This window comes from Poeciliopsis prolifica, unplaced genomic scaffold (genome assembly GCF_027474105.1).
Source record: "Poeciliopsis prolifica strain line A6 unplaced genomic scaffold, Auburn_PproV2 SCAFFOLD015, whole genome shotgun sequence".
NCBI lineage: Eukaryota > Metazoa > Chordata > Actinopteri > Cyprinodontiformes > Poeciliidae > Poeciliopsis > Poeciliopsis prolifica.
The window spans coordinates 4904275-4921089 of NW_026562390.1; the positions used below are offsets into that span (position 1 = coordinate 4904275).

The 16815-nt window shown below is 36.2% G+C and overlaps 1 protein-coding gene across 2 annotated transcripts in view; it reads right to left on the bottom strand.

The window, feature by feature from the left end:
- ank1b (ankyrin 1, erythrocytic b) overlaps window positions 1–16815 on the bottom strand; it is a 67518-nt gene that overhangs the window by 32100 nt on the left and 18603 nt on the right. For both annotated transcript variants that reach the window (XM_055040100.1, XM_055040099.1), the window contains exons 2-13: window positions 10728–10829; window positions 7028–7126; window positions 6456–6554; window positions 6098–6196; window positions 4605–4790; window positions 4291–4389; window positions 2912–3010; window positions 2647–2745; window positions 1748–1945; window positions 1440–1538; window positions 855–953; window positions 48–146 (exon numbers count right to left, since the gene is read on the bottom strand). In XM_055040100.1, the coding sequence (XP_054896075.1) occupies window positions 48–146; window positions 855–953; window positions 1440–1538; window positions 1748–1945; window positions 2647–2745; window positions 2912–3010; window positions 4291–4389; window positions 4605–4790; window positions 6098–6196; window positions 6456–6554; window positions 7028–7126; window positions 10728–10829 (1377 nt within the window). The remainder of the gene's footprint in view (window positions 1–47; window positions 147–854; window positions 954–1439; window positions 1539–1747; window positions 1946–2646; window positions 2746–2911; window positions 3011–4290; window positions 4390–4604; window positions 4791–6097; window positions 6197–6455; window positions 6555–7027; window positions 7127–10727; window positions 10830–16815) is intronic.

Sequence of the window (16815 nt, forward strand, 5' to 3'; positions counted from 1 at the left end):
AAGAAAAAAATTGCTTTTCTTGATAATAAAAGTACAAATGATGATACCTTTGCCTTTGCATCCACTTGTGCTGCATTCTGTAGCAGGAACTGAGCCACTTCACAGTGTCCTGCTCTGGAGGCCATATGGAGGGGGGTCTCCACTTTCTGATGCAGAGAGACAGTACAAATCGAGCTGCTCCAATACTCAACTGATGAAAATTTTACTCTATTAAGTAGTAGACAGTTGATCCTGCTGATCAATGAAATAGCATGGCTAAAATCAGATACTGATTGGATAACGCACAGAACCCACGAGGCATCCAATTTTAAATCTCTGATGTTTCTAGTCTTTAGTTGAGTAGTTTTCTAATACATCTTAAAATCGCCCTTTAGCCATTTCGGAATCAGAAACTGCAATCGGAAGCCAACTTCAGCTTCTATAAAGGCGGTCAGTTCGGAACGGCGCCACAGATAGATTGTTTTTGCTATTTTCTGTAAAATGAGTGCCTCGAAACCATTCTTTCACATTTTTGTAATAGTCAATGAGCCAGGTTGTGACAGTGTTGTACTGGGTGATGAAAATGGATGCAACACAAGACCTACTTATTTTTGTACCACAGTCCCCCTTTTAAATCAAATAAATAATTTCTCTCTTTTTAAAATAAGTATGGTAGTCCACTCACACTCCTGTAACAAACACAATTACATCAAAGGTTCACCCATCTATGAATTTCATACATGATATCTAAACGTGAATACAATGTTTTAATCTTTTACGTAAAGCTTCTGGATCGTATTCAAAATGTGATAAAGATGAGAATCACTGACTGATGAAAATAACCTGTTTGGGTTCAGCATGTCAACGGTTCTTACCACATTGGAAGCATTAGGTGAAGCCCCTCGTTGGAGCAGGTTCTTTACTATGTTTAGATGGCCCATGAATGCTGCTACATGAAGAGGAGTGAGACCCGACTGTACATATGAACAGGAAGAGACAGAAAAAAATCACAGTGATTTAAATAGGAAGCATTACAACCAGTAGCATTTTTTTAGTGCATTCAAATAGAAGAGACCTTTTGTAAAACTTTGAAAAATGAAAACAGATGGTGTTAGTTCTTGAATGAATTTCCCAACCAATCAAAAATGAAAGTCTGAGGCAGGATTAAATGCAATGCAGTTGCAACAAGCAGAGTGTCCTCACTCCTAAATGAAAATGCATGCATAAAAAGCAATAGAAAACTTTTTGTAAGGTATCCTATCTAATGCCATTGTTTCTCACAATGAAAACAACATTAAATTAATGTTTTTTGTTTTTTTATGTAGTACTTTTAACATTATTTGAGTAGGATTATGATTACACGTTTGAATGAAGTTTTATTTCAAAGTTGTGGAATAGAACTGCCAGGTGTTGTTTTCTATTTGAAAACTTTGACACGATATTTGGGCCCATCATCTCACCTCCGTGACAGCTTCCAAGGAAGCAGAGTGCTTTAACAGCAGGTCCATTGACCTCATGTGGTTCTTTTTGCAAGCAATATGAAGAGGTGTGAAGCCATTCTGAGGGCACAAGAAAAAAAAAAAAAAAAAAAAGGTCAGGACTCACTTTGAATCTTTGAAGCAAGTTCTGTTTTATAAACACAACATGGATAAATGCATAAAATATTTCCAGCAGAAAAACTTTCAAGGAATGATCACTTTCAGATTACTCAATATAGTATGACTGGGGTAAGTGAGAAAATTTCACTCAAAACCAAACAGAAACTCACCAGAGCACGAGCATTAGCTTTGGCTCCTTTGTCCAGAAGGACTTTGGCCATGCGATGGTGACCGCAGTGGGCTGCTACATGAAGCGGGGTTAGATGGTCCAGTGTGATATCGTCAATCTCAGCATTGTCTTGCAGTAGCTGCCTGACACAGTCCATGTGATCCCCCTGAGCTGCCATGTGAATTGGGGACAAACCATTCTACAGAAGAAATAAAGGAATATAAGCAGAAAAGGGTAAATTTGGAAGAAATGATAGCATAACATTGGTCTGAGTGTAAATCTCTTAATAGTGGAACATTTATTCTGAAAATCAGCTGAAAAACATCATAGTATTCATTGAATAGTCCATTAGACCCTCTAAAAAGACACTTCAAGGTGGGATAATGGCTCCTTTTTGCTATTTCAATGTGTTCAATGTGAAAGACCAATCTGGCGAGGAAGGCTGAAGTCAACCCTCCTCTATTATGTCCCTAACTCACTAAGGGTTGCAGTCACAGCCCCACACCAGCTGATTTGTAAGAGAGCATGCCGACTTGGAGCACTGAAGAAGTGATGCAGTGATGAAGTGCAGTTTGTCAGCCACAGGATTTAAGAGCATAAACAAGATTCAGAAATAACCTCTGACAACAAAAGCAGCAAGATGGGATACATCTCTTAAATTTGAAGCCTTTTCTGTGGTCCACTTCACATTCACTATCATTGCTTTGAAAATAGTGGGATGGGGACATTTCATGCTACGCTGCCAGTAAAAGTTCAAAGGCAGCTGATCTTTGGTTTAGAACAGAAATGTTCTGTGAAAGAGGCATATTTCTGACCAACTTTTGCCGTGTGACTGCTTTACTATTTCAAGTTATTATTTGTGTTGGTCATCAGCTGAGAAGAAAGTGGCAATGATGTTACCTTAGTTTTAGCCTGGATGGGAGCACCGTGTTCCAGGAGGATTTCAATAACGCGAACATGACCGTTCCGAGCTGCACAATGAAGAGGAGTCAGCTCATCCTGCGAAAAGATAAATGAAGTCAGACGTAAATATAAAAAATAGTTAAATAACAGTGTCGTTTAGCTTTCAAATTCACCAGAACACATAATCAGCAAGCAGTGGGATGGTTTTGCACATCAACAAGCTCCCGTGAAAATGGAATTCGACTGGAGCTGAAATGTTTACCTTTGTTTTGGCATCGATCTGAGCTCCTCTGTCCAGCAGTAATCTGACCATCATCATGTTGCCCCTCCTGGAGGCTATATGAAGAGGTGTGATTCCATTCTGGGGAACACATGAATTATATAAGCTGCTGCATGTTGTAGGTCACAACCTACAACAGAAAATGTTGAAAAAGTCTTTGAAATAAATTTAAGTAGTTTTTTGTTGTTGTTGTTGTTTAGAAACCATTGAATTGAATTAGCAGTTGTGTCCAAACTTTTGACTGGCAGTGTATATCTCTGTTTAGGATCATCATCATGCAAAAATGCTAAATAATAACCTTTTTCAGCTTTCTTGCAGAGAACACATTTTGATGTAAAAATTTCTTGATTTTTCAAGGAATTCTTCTGGTGATTTTCACAGAAAAGGTTTTCAGGGCTTTTGGAAGAGAAACAGACGTCTGGCATTGTAGATCCTCCACCTTACTTAAAACTTTTTATAGGTCAATTGACAATATTAAATCACTTTCTGAGAAATCTTCCCAGCAGTCATAGCTCCACTTCAGGAGATTTTAGAACCACTTAACACCACTCGGTCATCCAGAGGTCCAGCTCAGTCACATAATGCACCTCTGCAAAGTTCTACCAACCAGGCAACGCGGTTCCATGATGCCCAAAACTTTAATATGTATCTGAATCCTGAACATGGGGTTTTTGTGCTTGGTTTTCTTTGACACTTACAGCTGATTCTCAAAAATCAATTATATTAAGTTTATGAGACTCTCGCTCACATTTCATTACAGGGTTGAGTAGTTGTAGTAAAATAATGGTAAATATGGTGAATCTGACTGATTTGTGTCAGTGTTATAATCATATTTCAGGTTCTAGAAACCTAAATTGCATTTGTTTAATGGTATTGCATAGATGGGACATTTTCCCATGAGTGACAATCAGAATAATCACAAAACAATAATCACAAATATAGTAATAATTTCCCTTTTTTTTTTGGTAGATTTCTACTATGCTGTTTATTGAAAGAGAAGGGAAATAGCTGGTGAGCAATTCTTCTCTAACAGGAAGATTTTTATCCATTTCTGTACAGCCTGTACAAACTACCCATAACCATCATGGGCCCTTTGCTAGGAGTTATTGGATGCAGCATGTACTGGAGGAGAAAAACAATTTTCCTTCATCTTGTTGGATAATGAGAATGTGTAATTATATGAAATCTATGGGTCGATAGTGGAAGAAGCAAGGGAATCTATATTTTTGGTAGAGCTTAAAAGATGGTTATTATATGTGAATGTTTGCTGAGACACTGTTATTTTGTTGTACCTGGCTCATGCAAAGACACTGCAGCATCTTGATCTAATGTTTAATGCATCAAGGCTCATGAAAACTGACCTTGGGGGTGAAGTTTACATTTGCTCCTCTGTTCAGAAGCAGCTGCGCTACACTCATGTTTTCATAGTGAGCTGCGATATGTAGCGGGGTGAAACCAGTCTGCAGTGAAAAGGAAGTGAGAACATGAAGGTCAGAAGGAGATGAACAACATTTCACACATTTATTTGTATTGCAAATCATAATCTGTACTTTCAATATAACCACTAAGTCTTATTTACAAACTCCTGCACTTTCCCTCTGGTTTCTTTCTCCATCTTGTTTAATTAATTTGCTATTTTCTTTACACAGCAAACCTAATGTGGAGCAGTGCATACCTTGCTAAGCACATCGGGGTTGGGGTCATTTTGCAGGAGGACAGCGGCAGTGCGAGTGTCGTCGTTTCGTGCAGCTATGTGAAGTGCTGGGAGGCGGACTTTCCCCTTCGTGCCGTAGTTGATGAGCAACGCCACAACGTTTTCATGGCCCTGCTGGAGGGCCACCGCGAGGGGCGTGAAGCCATCCTGAGGGACGGTACAGACGATGGAGGGGAAGAAGTAAGGAGAGAAAACAAGATGCTTTAAAATAATACAGACAAATATAATGTATAAATAATTATTTATGAGCATATGCCAGTAAAATACAACACTGCTATTTGTATTTTTCCTTCTTTAACCTGTTGCATTATTATCATTGCAGCATGATATTTAAGCTTTCAGATGACCCATTTGCCAAAGTGAATTTGTAATGTGTTCATAACATCGTTATAAAATAAATTTACTCTTGGCCAGGTATTGGTGATGATTTTATTTCTCTTTTCAAGTGAATGTAAAAGAGTCACTGAATGAGGTGTAGCTCTGATTAACTCTTTGCACTCTTTGTTTCTGTTTCCTGTAAAATATTATCATGATTTAATTTTCCTTTTTGAATCAATTCTGTTCCGCAGTCGCTACGTGTTTGCTGATATGAAGAAATTAATACAATGATTAATGATCTAAGCTGACCATGTATTGGATGATATCCACATACTTTAAGTTGGACGTGTTTGCCTTAGGCTGAAGTTTTGTTGAGTGCTGGAACCATTTTAATGAGCCAAAAATGAATTGAACCTCATCCAGAAAAATCCGTTATCATTTCTGGAAAAGGGAGATCATCTATTTTAATAACATTTCAACTATGCTTTTGTCACATATCTAATATATTTTAAAAAACACCAAACAAACAAAAAAAAAGGATTATCATCCCCGGAACCTTATTTTGTGATTGATGATTTTCATAAGACTTTGGCATTAAATTTTTTAATTGAAACAGTTCAGAAAAATCAGAGAATTTTTTACAAAAGAAAACATTTACCACTTTTGTTTGGATTCAATGTTGCATTAGTTTCTAATAAGATTTTTTTTTAATTTATCTTTGCAAAACACTCCAGCTTTCATCTTTGACTTCAAACGCAGCAATAAAAAAAATGGGAACGACTCATTTCAAAGAACCATAAACTTAACATTTTTAATATAAGTTTATATTAAGATGGCAAGCAAAAACCAGAGGTACTGGAGTTTTTCTATATAGAGAAATGGAAAGTTGCAATAAAATATATTTTCAATAATATTCTAATTGTATTGACTTGCTCTGTAACATTATAGTTAACATAAGGTAACCATAAACATTACTTTGATTATTTTAACATCAAGAAAAAAAGTTACTTTTATGTTTTTATGATTAAATATAAGATATTAGGTCATTTTACTTCATTCTGCTTCATATTTTTTTATGAAAATTGTTGTATTTTTGTCCAAGCTTTTCATACCATGAGAATCTCAGACACACATACCTCAGTTGGGAGACTCTGATTTGCACCGTTCTCAAGCAGAAACTTGACCACCTCTAAATGATTCTCCTGTGCAGCCATGTAGAGCGGACTGAAGCCTTTCTGTTTGGGCATCAAAACATCACGTATGAAGCACAAACAAACGCATGTAGACTTCTGTGTTTCTCAGGATCATTTGAGTGAGATTGTGAGAGACACATTTTTATTACAGCCCATAAACCTAAATTTAGAGGACACTGCATAAATATGCAACCAAGATTTGACTTTCAGCAGTTTTGTCCCAGTTAGACAAGAAACACAGACAAATATTTGCACACTCGCTCAACAAGCTTGAACTGAATAGCAGCTTTGAGAGACTTACATGTGACTGAGCATTAACATTGGCACCGTAGTTGACGAGCTCAGCCACCACTTTCTCCTGCCCTGCCAGAGCTGCGATATGGAGAGCAGTGTTCCCTTTCTGGAGGTCACACACACACACATAAAAAAAAAACATGGAAGGTCAGAAAAAGGAAATTAAAGAGAGTGAGAAGACAATTATGGCAGCCTAATGGCCTAGATCTCCACACTTAACACTGAAATACAAGCTGTGGAAACAGGTCCAGTGTAATTAAATTTACATTTTAGGCATCAAGGTTACTCAGATCTCTGTGGAGGTACTAAATACCGCCAATCGAGCTACAGTATAAAGGTGAAAAGTGGACAATTTCCCTGAATCCATTTGACAAAAAAAAAGTCACAGATTACATAGAATTACATCACAGACACCTGCGATTTTTTCATCTCTCTTTTGAAATAATAATAATAGTAATAATAAAAAACATTAGATAAATAACTTGCATTTATACAAATCTTCTAATTCTAGTGTCACATCCAGTGTCCATGACCCAGAGCTAAAGCTACAGTTTTCAATGTGCTCAGAAGTCAGATTACCTTGGTGGTAGCTTCCAGTTCAATGCCAGCATGCAGCAGCTCCAAAACCATTTTGACATGGCCCTCTTTAGAGGCCAGGTGTAACCCGTTAAGACCATTCTGAGAAAAGAGAGATGAAGGCACAAGAGATGAAATAATTAGACATCTTACGTCAACTCATAAACCAAAACAATAAGTTACTCAGTTATTGTGATTATCATTTAACTTTCAGCTGTTTTACACATAGCTCTTGGCCAGACTTCTTTTATCTTCCTATTACAATAATTTGAATTATTGATGTTTTAGCTGTAGCTAGTCTGCTGTAATCAATCTCTCCACAAGGGGTCACTGTGATCCATTCTGTTCTCCGCCTTTTCATCGTACCGCAGTGTCACTCACTTCAAGTGGGCAGCTCCCTGTGTAAAGTCTGCACACAGTAATTGGGAGAAAGCTGCGTATCAGTCTCAGTTACACACTCTCTTATCTCGACTTCACACCACAGACTTCAGGAGTCAAATGTGAGGCCGTCTGTCACACGTCTAAACTGATTTATAAGTTAGGAGATACAAAATGCAAACACTCATCTGCAATGGAATGAAATATTTTTCTGTGGTTAAAAAAACGGTGGCAAAACCTGAAGAGAGTTGTTGAAATATTGGTTTCTGCAAAACACAATACGGACATGTTTTAAAGAAAAGAAGGCAAGACATTCTCCATAACAATGTTAGAGACAGAGGATGAACGTTTTAGCTGCTGCACCTAAAATTGCCTTACATGAATCAAATTCTTTGTTGAAGACAGAGTACTTTAGCATAGTGAGTTAAGTTTAGCTGAATATGAAAAGTAATTTTGCGTCAGCGAAATGTAAACCCAAGAGACACATATCAGGATGTGGCAGAATTGTTTAAATCTAAACTGAAATCTACTAAAACACACTGGCATTATTAATCAGCTAAAGACTAAAAAAAGTATTAGTTATTTTTGTCCAGTGTTAGTTATTTTTGTCCAGGTCATTCTTGTAAGTTATATTTTACATTTCCTGTTTAAGTCAATAAATGATAAATAAAGAAAGATTAGAAAAGTATAAGAAAAAGAACTAAGTACACCACTTCTGTTTTAATGTTTCTTTTGGCGATGTTACAAAATGTTGATTGTTAACTAGACTGGAGTGTTGTTAATTATACAATGTAGAGAAAAGAGAAAAAAGTTATTTCAGATTATGGCTGCCAAAGATGACTCCACAAGTTATTGCATTATGTTGTTTTCTTCTTAGCATTTTGGCTTTATCCTTAGAACAGTAGTAATAGTGTAATCAGTGGTGTGTTTTTGATCAAATAAGATATAAATAGCTCTAGAATCTACAGACCAGATCATATTTATTACAACCTGCTATGTGAAACTCTTTCCTCTACAACTGCGAGATCTGATGAACATTCTTTTATTACAGTTGTGTGTAGTTTATATTGTAGACGTCTTAATTTTTTAAAATATGTGCATGTATTTAGTGACAGTCACAAAACTTACTGTATAAAAATTAAAGGTAATTAGATGTCTGAACGAGATCAGGTGATGTCAAGAACATGAAGACAAAGAGAGAAAAGGAGAAAACTAAAAATAGCCCACAGGTTTGTGACCATAGCAAGGACAGAGAGCCCAATAAATCACAAATAAAAATACCTGCCCTTGTGTCAACGTGGAGTAAAAAATGTACAAGCACAAAGCAGGGAAGAAACAGAAGGAATACAAAATATAGGAAAATGTGGGTATTATAGGGAACGTCTTGCGAATCTGGAAACGTAGCTGATTTTGAGGATTTATATTGGGTTAAGGTAATTGATAATGTATACAAAGCTTCTATCCAGTTGGTGAAGGGTGTTTTTATTTGGTCAAAATGTGGAGTTATTTTTTCAAAATCTGATTAAGTGTCTGATACACACTCATGTGAAAGAACAACTAACAGAAAAATGTGATTGACCAGGAATTATCCTGTGTGTGTGGCCAAACTTCTTTGTTTTATGACATTGATTCAGCAAGGGGCAGAAGAACAGGAGGTAAAACTAAACATTTATGAAACTATAATTTAATATCTCCATTATTAATGCATGTTAGACAAAGACAGAAGAAAATGCATGAATCTTTAATTATCTTATCTTCATAGCCTCTCATTTGACTCAATTTGCTGATTCTCCACACAAGTGTTCCGCTGAGATTTATCGTCTGACGTGTCAAAAGTCATACCTCTACTTTAAAGCATGCATCTAACTTAAATAGATCTAGATCTTTTTTATGCATAAGAATTATTTGAGAAGAACAAATAACAACAAACTGGACACAGAGATACGGTTTACTGTCTCCAAACTAAAGTAACATCTTCTTCTTGGGAACTGTTATCACTTTATATTTTAGCCAATTAAAGTAACAAATCAACTACTTCCCAGACGGTGGTTATCTGAGAAAAGATTAGATATTTTCTGCATAAAAGCGGCACTAAATGTGGTGGATTAGCTGTATAAAGACAACTACTTTACAACATTCATTGAGAAATGTTTTTCATCTTAGTGTTAAAATACTCTATTAAGCCATTAATATTTTTATGTTATTGTTATTGCTTCTTATATTGTCAGCTTTTCTTTCTGTATAAATAATATGGAATACTCTGGGTTCACAACATCTCTTAGGAGCGATTCGTCCTGCTTTCACCAATCATTCCTGATATTTGTCAAAAATGCAAATGTTTTACCAATAGTAAAACAATAAGTAATTCAGAGCCTTAATGACATTGAAAAATGATTATAGGAGTCAAAAAGAAATCAGAAACGTATGGATAAAGCAGGTGAGGAGCTGAAAATGCTTTACAACACACAGAATACAAATCAAAGGGGCTGAACAGCCAGACAGCCGAGCAACATAAATCAACCAGAGACAGAATGTTGTAAATCACAACCGGACCTCTCATAAAATGAGTTCAGAGCAACAAGAGAGGAAAAGCGAGGAAGAGGCTAAAAATCAAATTACAACCATTAGGGAAGGAAGGGCAAATCTTTACAACAAATTAACCACCATGGATGGACTGAATGTAAAGGGAACGTTTTCTGTATGGCCGCCAAAAGGTATCTAAGATACTTGAAAATGAATGTGGAGTTAAACCAGCTGATCTGACACAGAAAAAGTCTTTTCCTACAGAAATAGTCGAAAGCAACGAGGAAAAACTTTTAACTTGTCTCTGTGGGTAAAAACACAGACACTGTGAACATGTCTACTCTGCTGCGGTGGAAACTTAAAACATTAATAACTGAAGAAATGAATCATTCCCGCCATAGAAGGCAAGTTCAACACGCTCTGCTTCAGCACAGTTTTTTTTTTTTTTTTAACTTTTCCGTGTATAGGTGGAAAACATTTTTTCATTTAACTGCAGTCTTAGCTAGTAACGATAAATAATATTGTTTTATAAAGAAGTAAAAATGTCAAAGTGCACATAAAGGTAAAAAAAAGGAGAAATATTTGGGTGATATTCAAAAGAATATTTTAATTTAGCACACAATACTAGTTGTATTTATTAGGTACATACGTATATTACGCTAAAATTTCAAGTTAAACCAACTAAATCTTCTAATCTACTTTGACACGTAATCCATTGTCATGTTTATCGAAGTCTTACTCTCACTGACACACCTTCATATGTTTTACCAAAGTGTGACTCAGTCAGCTTAGGACATCTTACTTGATTAGCGATGTTGATGTTTATCCCGTTCTTGATGTGATCCAGGGCCTTGTCCAGGTTTCCTGATCGAGCCGCACGCAGGAAGCTGGTGGCTGCATCCGCCTGGGACCGAAACAGATAACAGACAACAATGAGAGCCTGTTGGTGAAATGTGTTTAAGCCCTTTGCAAAAACAAATTCTGCTGTAATCCAAGGTTACGACCATAACAATTTTTAGCCGTTTTTTTTTTTCAAATAAAGCCACAAAGGTTACAAGTAAATCAGAATACATTTATTAATCTTTTCCCCTTTAAGCACAAAAATGCCAGACTCCTTGCAAGCCCACTTGTGCCCACGCTATGAGTTTGGCAGGCCGACTCAGCACATTCTGCCATGAGCTCTGCTTTTTTCTTGTGTGTCTGATCTCAGCCTGTGGTTTGTCTTTTGGCCTGTGTCAGTGTTTGTACGCCCACTCCTAAGTTCATTCATTGACAGCTAACGTAACACGGCTGCCCTGAACAATGAAATATTTTCACTTCCCCTCAAGAGGAGATAACTGATGCCTGCGCCGTAATCTTGACCCCGCCTCCACCTCTTTCACCGACTAAATTATGAATCTGCTGGAGCTTTTTATTCCCGAGTGGTTTAATTATACTGAATCGTTGAAGGAAGCACAAAACCTTTTCAGACCAAAAGACATTTTACTTCTTCTCTCCTCTTATGTAAGAAATTCATTAGTGGAGATGCATCAGACAGCTATCAATTTCTATAAATTAAACATTGTTTAGACCTTTTTTTATGAAAGATTAAAACTTAAATTAAATTAACCAAATAGTTATTTTCAGCTCCAGTCAGGAATAATTTGAAGAAAATAAGTGAATGGATTCATTTTGAACTCATAGGGCCTTAAAGTATTCAGACCCCTTCAGTTCATTTTCTCATGTTCCATACTTGTTTCTACAGTATGAAAAAAAAAATATGTTTTTTTTCCAGATTTGTTAAAACTGTCTCTTATTGTGACAGTATGTTACAAGTCAATTAATCCGTAAAAACAAAATCAAATAAAAAATGAAGCTCCTCTACCCTTAGATGTGTTTTTTTAATGCATGGAAGAAAGAGTTTTTAGTTCATTCTGTTTTTTTTCAAAGTTGAATAAATTTACATGCTTTGACAAGTAATGTAGAGCCAAAAGCTGTTCATTGGAAGCTCCTTTGATGTTTCTCTTCATGCTGCTTTGTTCTGTTAGTGACATTTATCGTCCTGTGTACAGTTTACACCTGTGTCACTCCTCACCCTCCTCACTCCTGTATTCACACCACATTACTACCTCATAACAGGCAACATTTTCTGTCTGAATTCAGTGGAGAAGGTCTTTGAGCTTGTTAATGAGTCTTGGTTTGTGTTGCTGACAAAAGGAGAGTTGGTTTTCATGTTGCTCCAAGGCTACAATCTATCTTCCTTCCTGTTTGGTCACCATCTCTCACACTCCTATTTCATTCTTCTCTGTTCCCATCATCGAGCCTTTCACTCCCTTTTCTGTTCTTTAACTCTATTTGCAATCAAGCTGTCCATTGCATCAAGTAATTTGATTAACTCAACCCCTCCCTTTGCACAACTCTGAACAGCATAAATTCTCTCTCTCTCTAACCTTCCTGTAACAAAATCTACTTTTCTTCAAATTCCCAATGGTCAAGTCAAGTTATTTTCTTTATGGACTCACCTTCTTCACAATTCACTGTATTAGCAATGTCGACTTACACTGCCTTACTGCCACCTGACGGCTGTAATGAATAATTTTATGTCTGTATAACCTGCAAATAATGCAACTGCTTATTATGCTTGAGATAAGACAGTTTATCATCCATTAAATAGAACATTTCCTCCAGCATCTAGTAAGAAGATACTAAAAATAAATCCACACCGTTAATACAAATAGGTGTATAAGCCTTCCCCACCTGCAAAACATGAAAAAAGACCTCTTCCATGGGGAAGGTAAAGTTTTTATATAAAGAAAATAATCAAACTGTGATATTTGTGTAATCCACAGATGGCAGATATCCATGACTAATACTGAACAGTTGAATTGTTCAGACAGATTGATTTTTTTTCCTAACCAGAAAAACAAAAGAGCAGCTGTGTCTATTTCCATAACTCCTAATATAAACTGAAGCAGACAAAGCAGAGAACAAAGAACTACTATTTGTGTCTCCTTCTTTACCTGTGAAGGCAGAACATGGATCTTAAATTATGCGAAACCTACTTCATATTAGATTTGAGTTCAATTGAATTTTCCATGTTTCAGTTCCGATTTGGTAATTGTTAACAGCTAACAACTGTGGTCATTGACAAGCTGTCTACCATTAGCAATAGAAGCTATTATGGATTAATAATAACTATGGTTCCCAATCCTTTATGTGTTGTTAATAGTAGAATATGGACAAATAACAAAAAATGCATGTATTTTGTTGCACTTAATGTATTCAAAAACTTCAGTTGAGATTGTATAGTGCTATCCTTTTGGAAAATTTAATGAGACACAAACTGACAGAAGTGCAAATCAGTCTGGAGAACCGCTTGTTCTCCAAATTGGTTACGACCCCTTCAGGGGACTGCACAACAGTAGATCTTGAGTCTTGGACACTCCTGCTGTAAATTCTCCTTTTATCTATCATTAAACCACCAAACAATAACAATTCCAACTTCATGCCTGTGGTTTGGTCAGACCCCTAGGTATGTCTTTTTATTTAAATTTTAAGAAATGTGTGAAGTGATGTACTGACACAGAATTGGTAGAACTAGTCAAACTTAGTATGGTAGAAATCATAATAATTATCATGAAGGTAAGAAATACCACCTCAGATGATAGCCAACGTAAATAAGTAGTGCAACAAAGAAGTGATAGGTATACGCTGCAAAACTGAAAAAAAACTTTTTTTTTAAAGAACAGCAGACCTCAAGTCTGTGACTCATGGAGGAGTGCAAAGCTAAGCCACACATCCGAGATAGGAGCAAAAGAAACTGGTAGAGACATTCGAACAGAAAACCCACATAAACATTTGTTTAAATGATGCAATATTATATCATAAATAAGCATAAAATGCTGCAGCGTTGAACAGAAACCACAAAACAGATCGTTAAGATGGAAATTTTTTCTGACTTAATGAAAAGTTTATATTATGAACATCAGATTGGTACGTGTTTAAACTTTCTTAATTATAACTATTGAAATGCCTATTTTGATTGGTGGGCAGGTCTGTTTTTAATTAAAGCGTCATAAAATTGAATTTATACACAAAGGACTTTATTTAATCACGGTTTTCGAATACATACAGAAGCATTTGATATACATGTCTTATTTTACAAATGCAAATCTGTAAACAATGCTGTGTATTTGTATTGAGCTACTTTTAGTCAAATAGTGACAAATTCAGTGCAACCAATTTTTGTCAATTAGGAATGAAATCATTAATAAAGTAAGTCGTGTGTGACCAAGAAACACAGCAGACAGGTCAGAGTTCAAATTATGGAGAAGTTTTAAACGGGGTTATATTTAAAAAACTTTGATGCATCATCCAAGAATGGAAAGATTATGAACAATAAACTCGATGTCAACAGAGAGTCTTTCTGTTGACATGTCCTGTCATGGACATTTTGAAGGTGACCTAACCATGCCAAACCAAACCCTAACATAGCACATCAGCTTGAACACAAACTATGCATTGTGTTGCACTTTCAGATCAAATGTCAATTAAATGCACTTAAACAGTTTGAAATACATAAGAAAATTTAAATCAATATGTCTTTATCTCATAAAATTCAAAGCAATAAGGATTAGATTAAATGGATTCATGGACGGTAGCCAATGTACTAAAACACTAATGGTTTTAAGCAGTGTCTACTCCATGATACTACAGTGTCTTGTCCTCCTGAGCTTAATGACTTCTGTGTGTCAAAGCTGTCATTATTTTAGAAACGCAATAATTCAACCAGAACTTTAAAGAACTGCCTCTCCTGGAAATATCTGATGACTTTGTGCACTCTGGCTCTCCTCTGACAGAAGTCATTGGCACAATCCTAAATATGTAAACTTTTTCCAGTGACAGCTCCTGTCAGTTCTGATTTTGAAGTAACTTCTTGTGTCACTTCAAGCTCTGACCTCTCCGTGCATTTCAACATGAATCTCATCTCCCAGGCACCCCGATTTGGAAGAAACAAGAGATAAGATGTTTAAACTTTCGCTCAAGTCACAGGACTTGGGCAACTCTAGGACGGCTCTTTTTACTTATGTGATTTTGAGTGTAACATTTAAAAAAGCTCAGATGAAATAAGGGATGACATTTATGCATTTTATGAGAGGGAAGAAATCAAGAGGCTTTTACAAAGCCGTGGACTCTGCATCAAAGAACTTGTGCCTGTTAGACTGAAACCAATGACGCACAAACCAAAGCTTGGATTCTGGTCTCTCAAATTACTAAAGAGGACATTAACTGATTATGTTTGTGTACGAAGGAATGGTGGTACTTTGTGGCTGAGAGCATAAACAAGAAAATCATTCATTATGATTAACACACAAATTAAGACAAATTACCACCACAAACTCACACAGATATACACACATGCGGACAAAACTAAAAATAGTTGCATCAACGCCACGGTATGTTAGTGTTGGCAGCATCAGGGAGGGAGATAGATCAAAGTAATGAACTCTCATGGGCTTTCGCAAAGATACACTTCAACTACAGGAGACAGATTCCCAAGAAAACCTACAAACACACACATATGTGAGCGAGGTTGTCACAAGCGTTTGCAAACATGCAACTATTGCACACACAAATCTGCAGAGAACAAGTATTTTAGATTCTGACAGCAGGATGAAAACAATTTTAAGCCTTGCAGGTCTTTGTTTCATGCAGAGCTAAAAAAAAAAAAAAACAGAAACTGATTTTAATTTAACAAAACAGTATAATTAAATACACTCACTCTGTATAACATGGCATGATGGTTCTGTTCAGTACTTGAATACTGGAAGTTGATTTGCAGCCACAGCCAGGGTTACAAAGTATTTCTCATTTGAAATACAAAGTTTTTCTCTTTTAGGCAGCTGGTAAATGAGAAATACAAAGTATTGTCTGTGCAACCTATACATTTCACACTGCACAACACTCTGACTTAGATAAATTTGATCACTTTTTTTATTGATAGCCACAACAAATTACATAGAATCCTGTCCAATTTATTTGATCTAATTTCAATCATTTGATTGTTTTCTGTGTAAAACAATCAAAACAATTCATCATCCCCTTATAAAAATGTGTCAAATAATTTACCAGGATTACTCACACACCTGAGTTAATGCCATGCTTGGGGTCTGGACAAGAAAAAGGAACCTCCACACCTGGAGGCACCATTTGTGGGAAAATACAGAAATGTGGAGCACAGGAACAAATGTGCAGAGGCAACCTAATTTATCACTTCACTATTCCTGGCATTACTTATATCCCTTGGGTTGTTTGAAACAGTCGCTAATTCCCTAAATGTGGTTTTCTAAATATTATTTGGTTCAGAAAATCTTAAGCTAAATAATATCTAGATTGCTGTGATCACATGAAATATATAAATATGATTTTAAAGTATGTTTTTCGTGTCTGTACTCTGATTTGTTTTAAAATAATATTGATATCTAGACGAGGTTCATGTTTGATCTCACCACACTTGCCATAATGACTGGCACTGGCGGTAGAGACTTTAAACAATATTAAACTAACTATGGATTTTGAGCTCTGACCCCTAAATGTCTCTTTTCTTGCAGCTTTCACAGTGAGCTGTGTAATTTTCTTCCCCTCCTCTTTTAGACAACTGAATGTGGAAAAAGTGTTTGTAGCGACATGTTTTCTTGTCTTCCCTGTCTAAAAAACTGGCTGAGCAAATTGATTTGCTCAGCCAGTATGATGGAAGTCTCATGGATGCTCAGATTTTTTTTAAGAAAACCCAAACAATTACTTCCTAAGATGTTTCTTTTTCCATTGAATAAATCCAGCTAAATTGAGAAATTGAATAAAGTAAAATCTTGGCGTGAAATTGTACACTTGTTGGCAAAGGAATCTTTTAC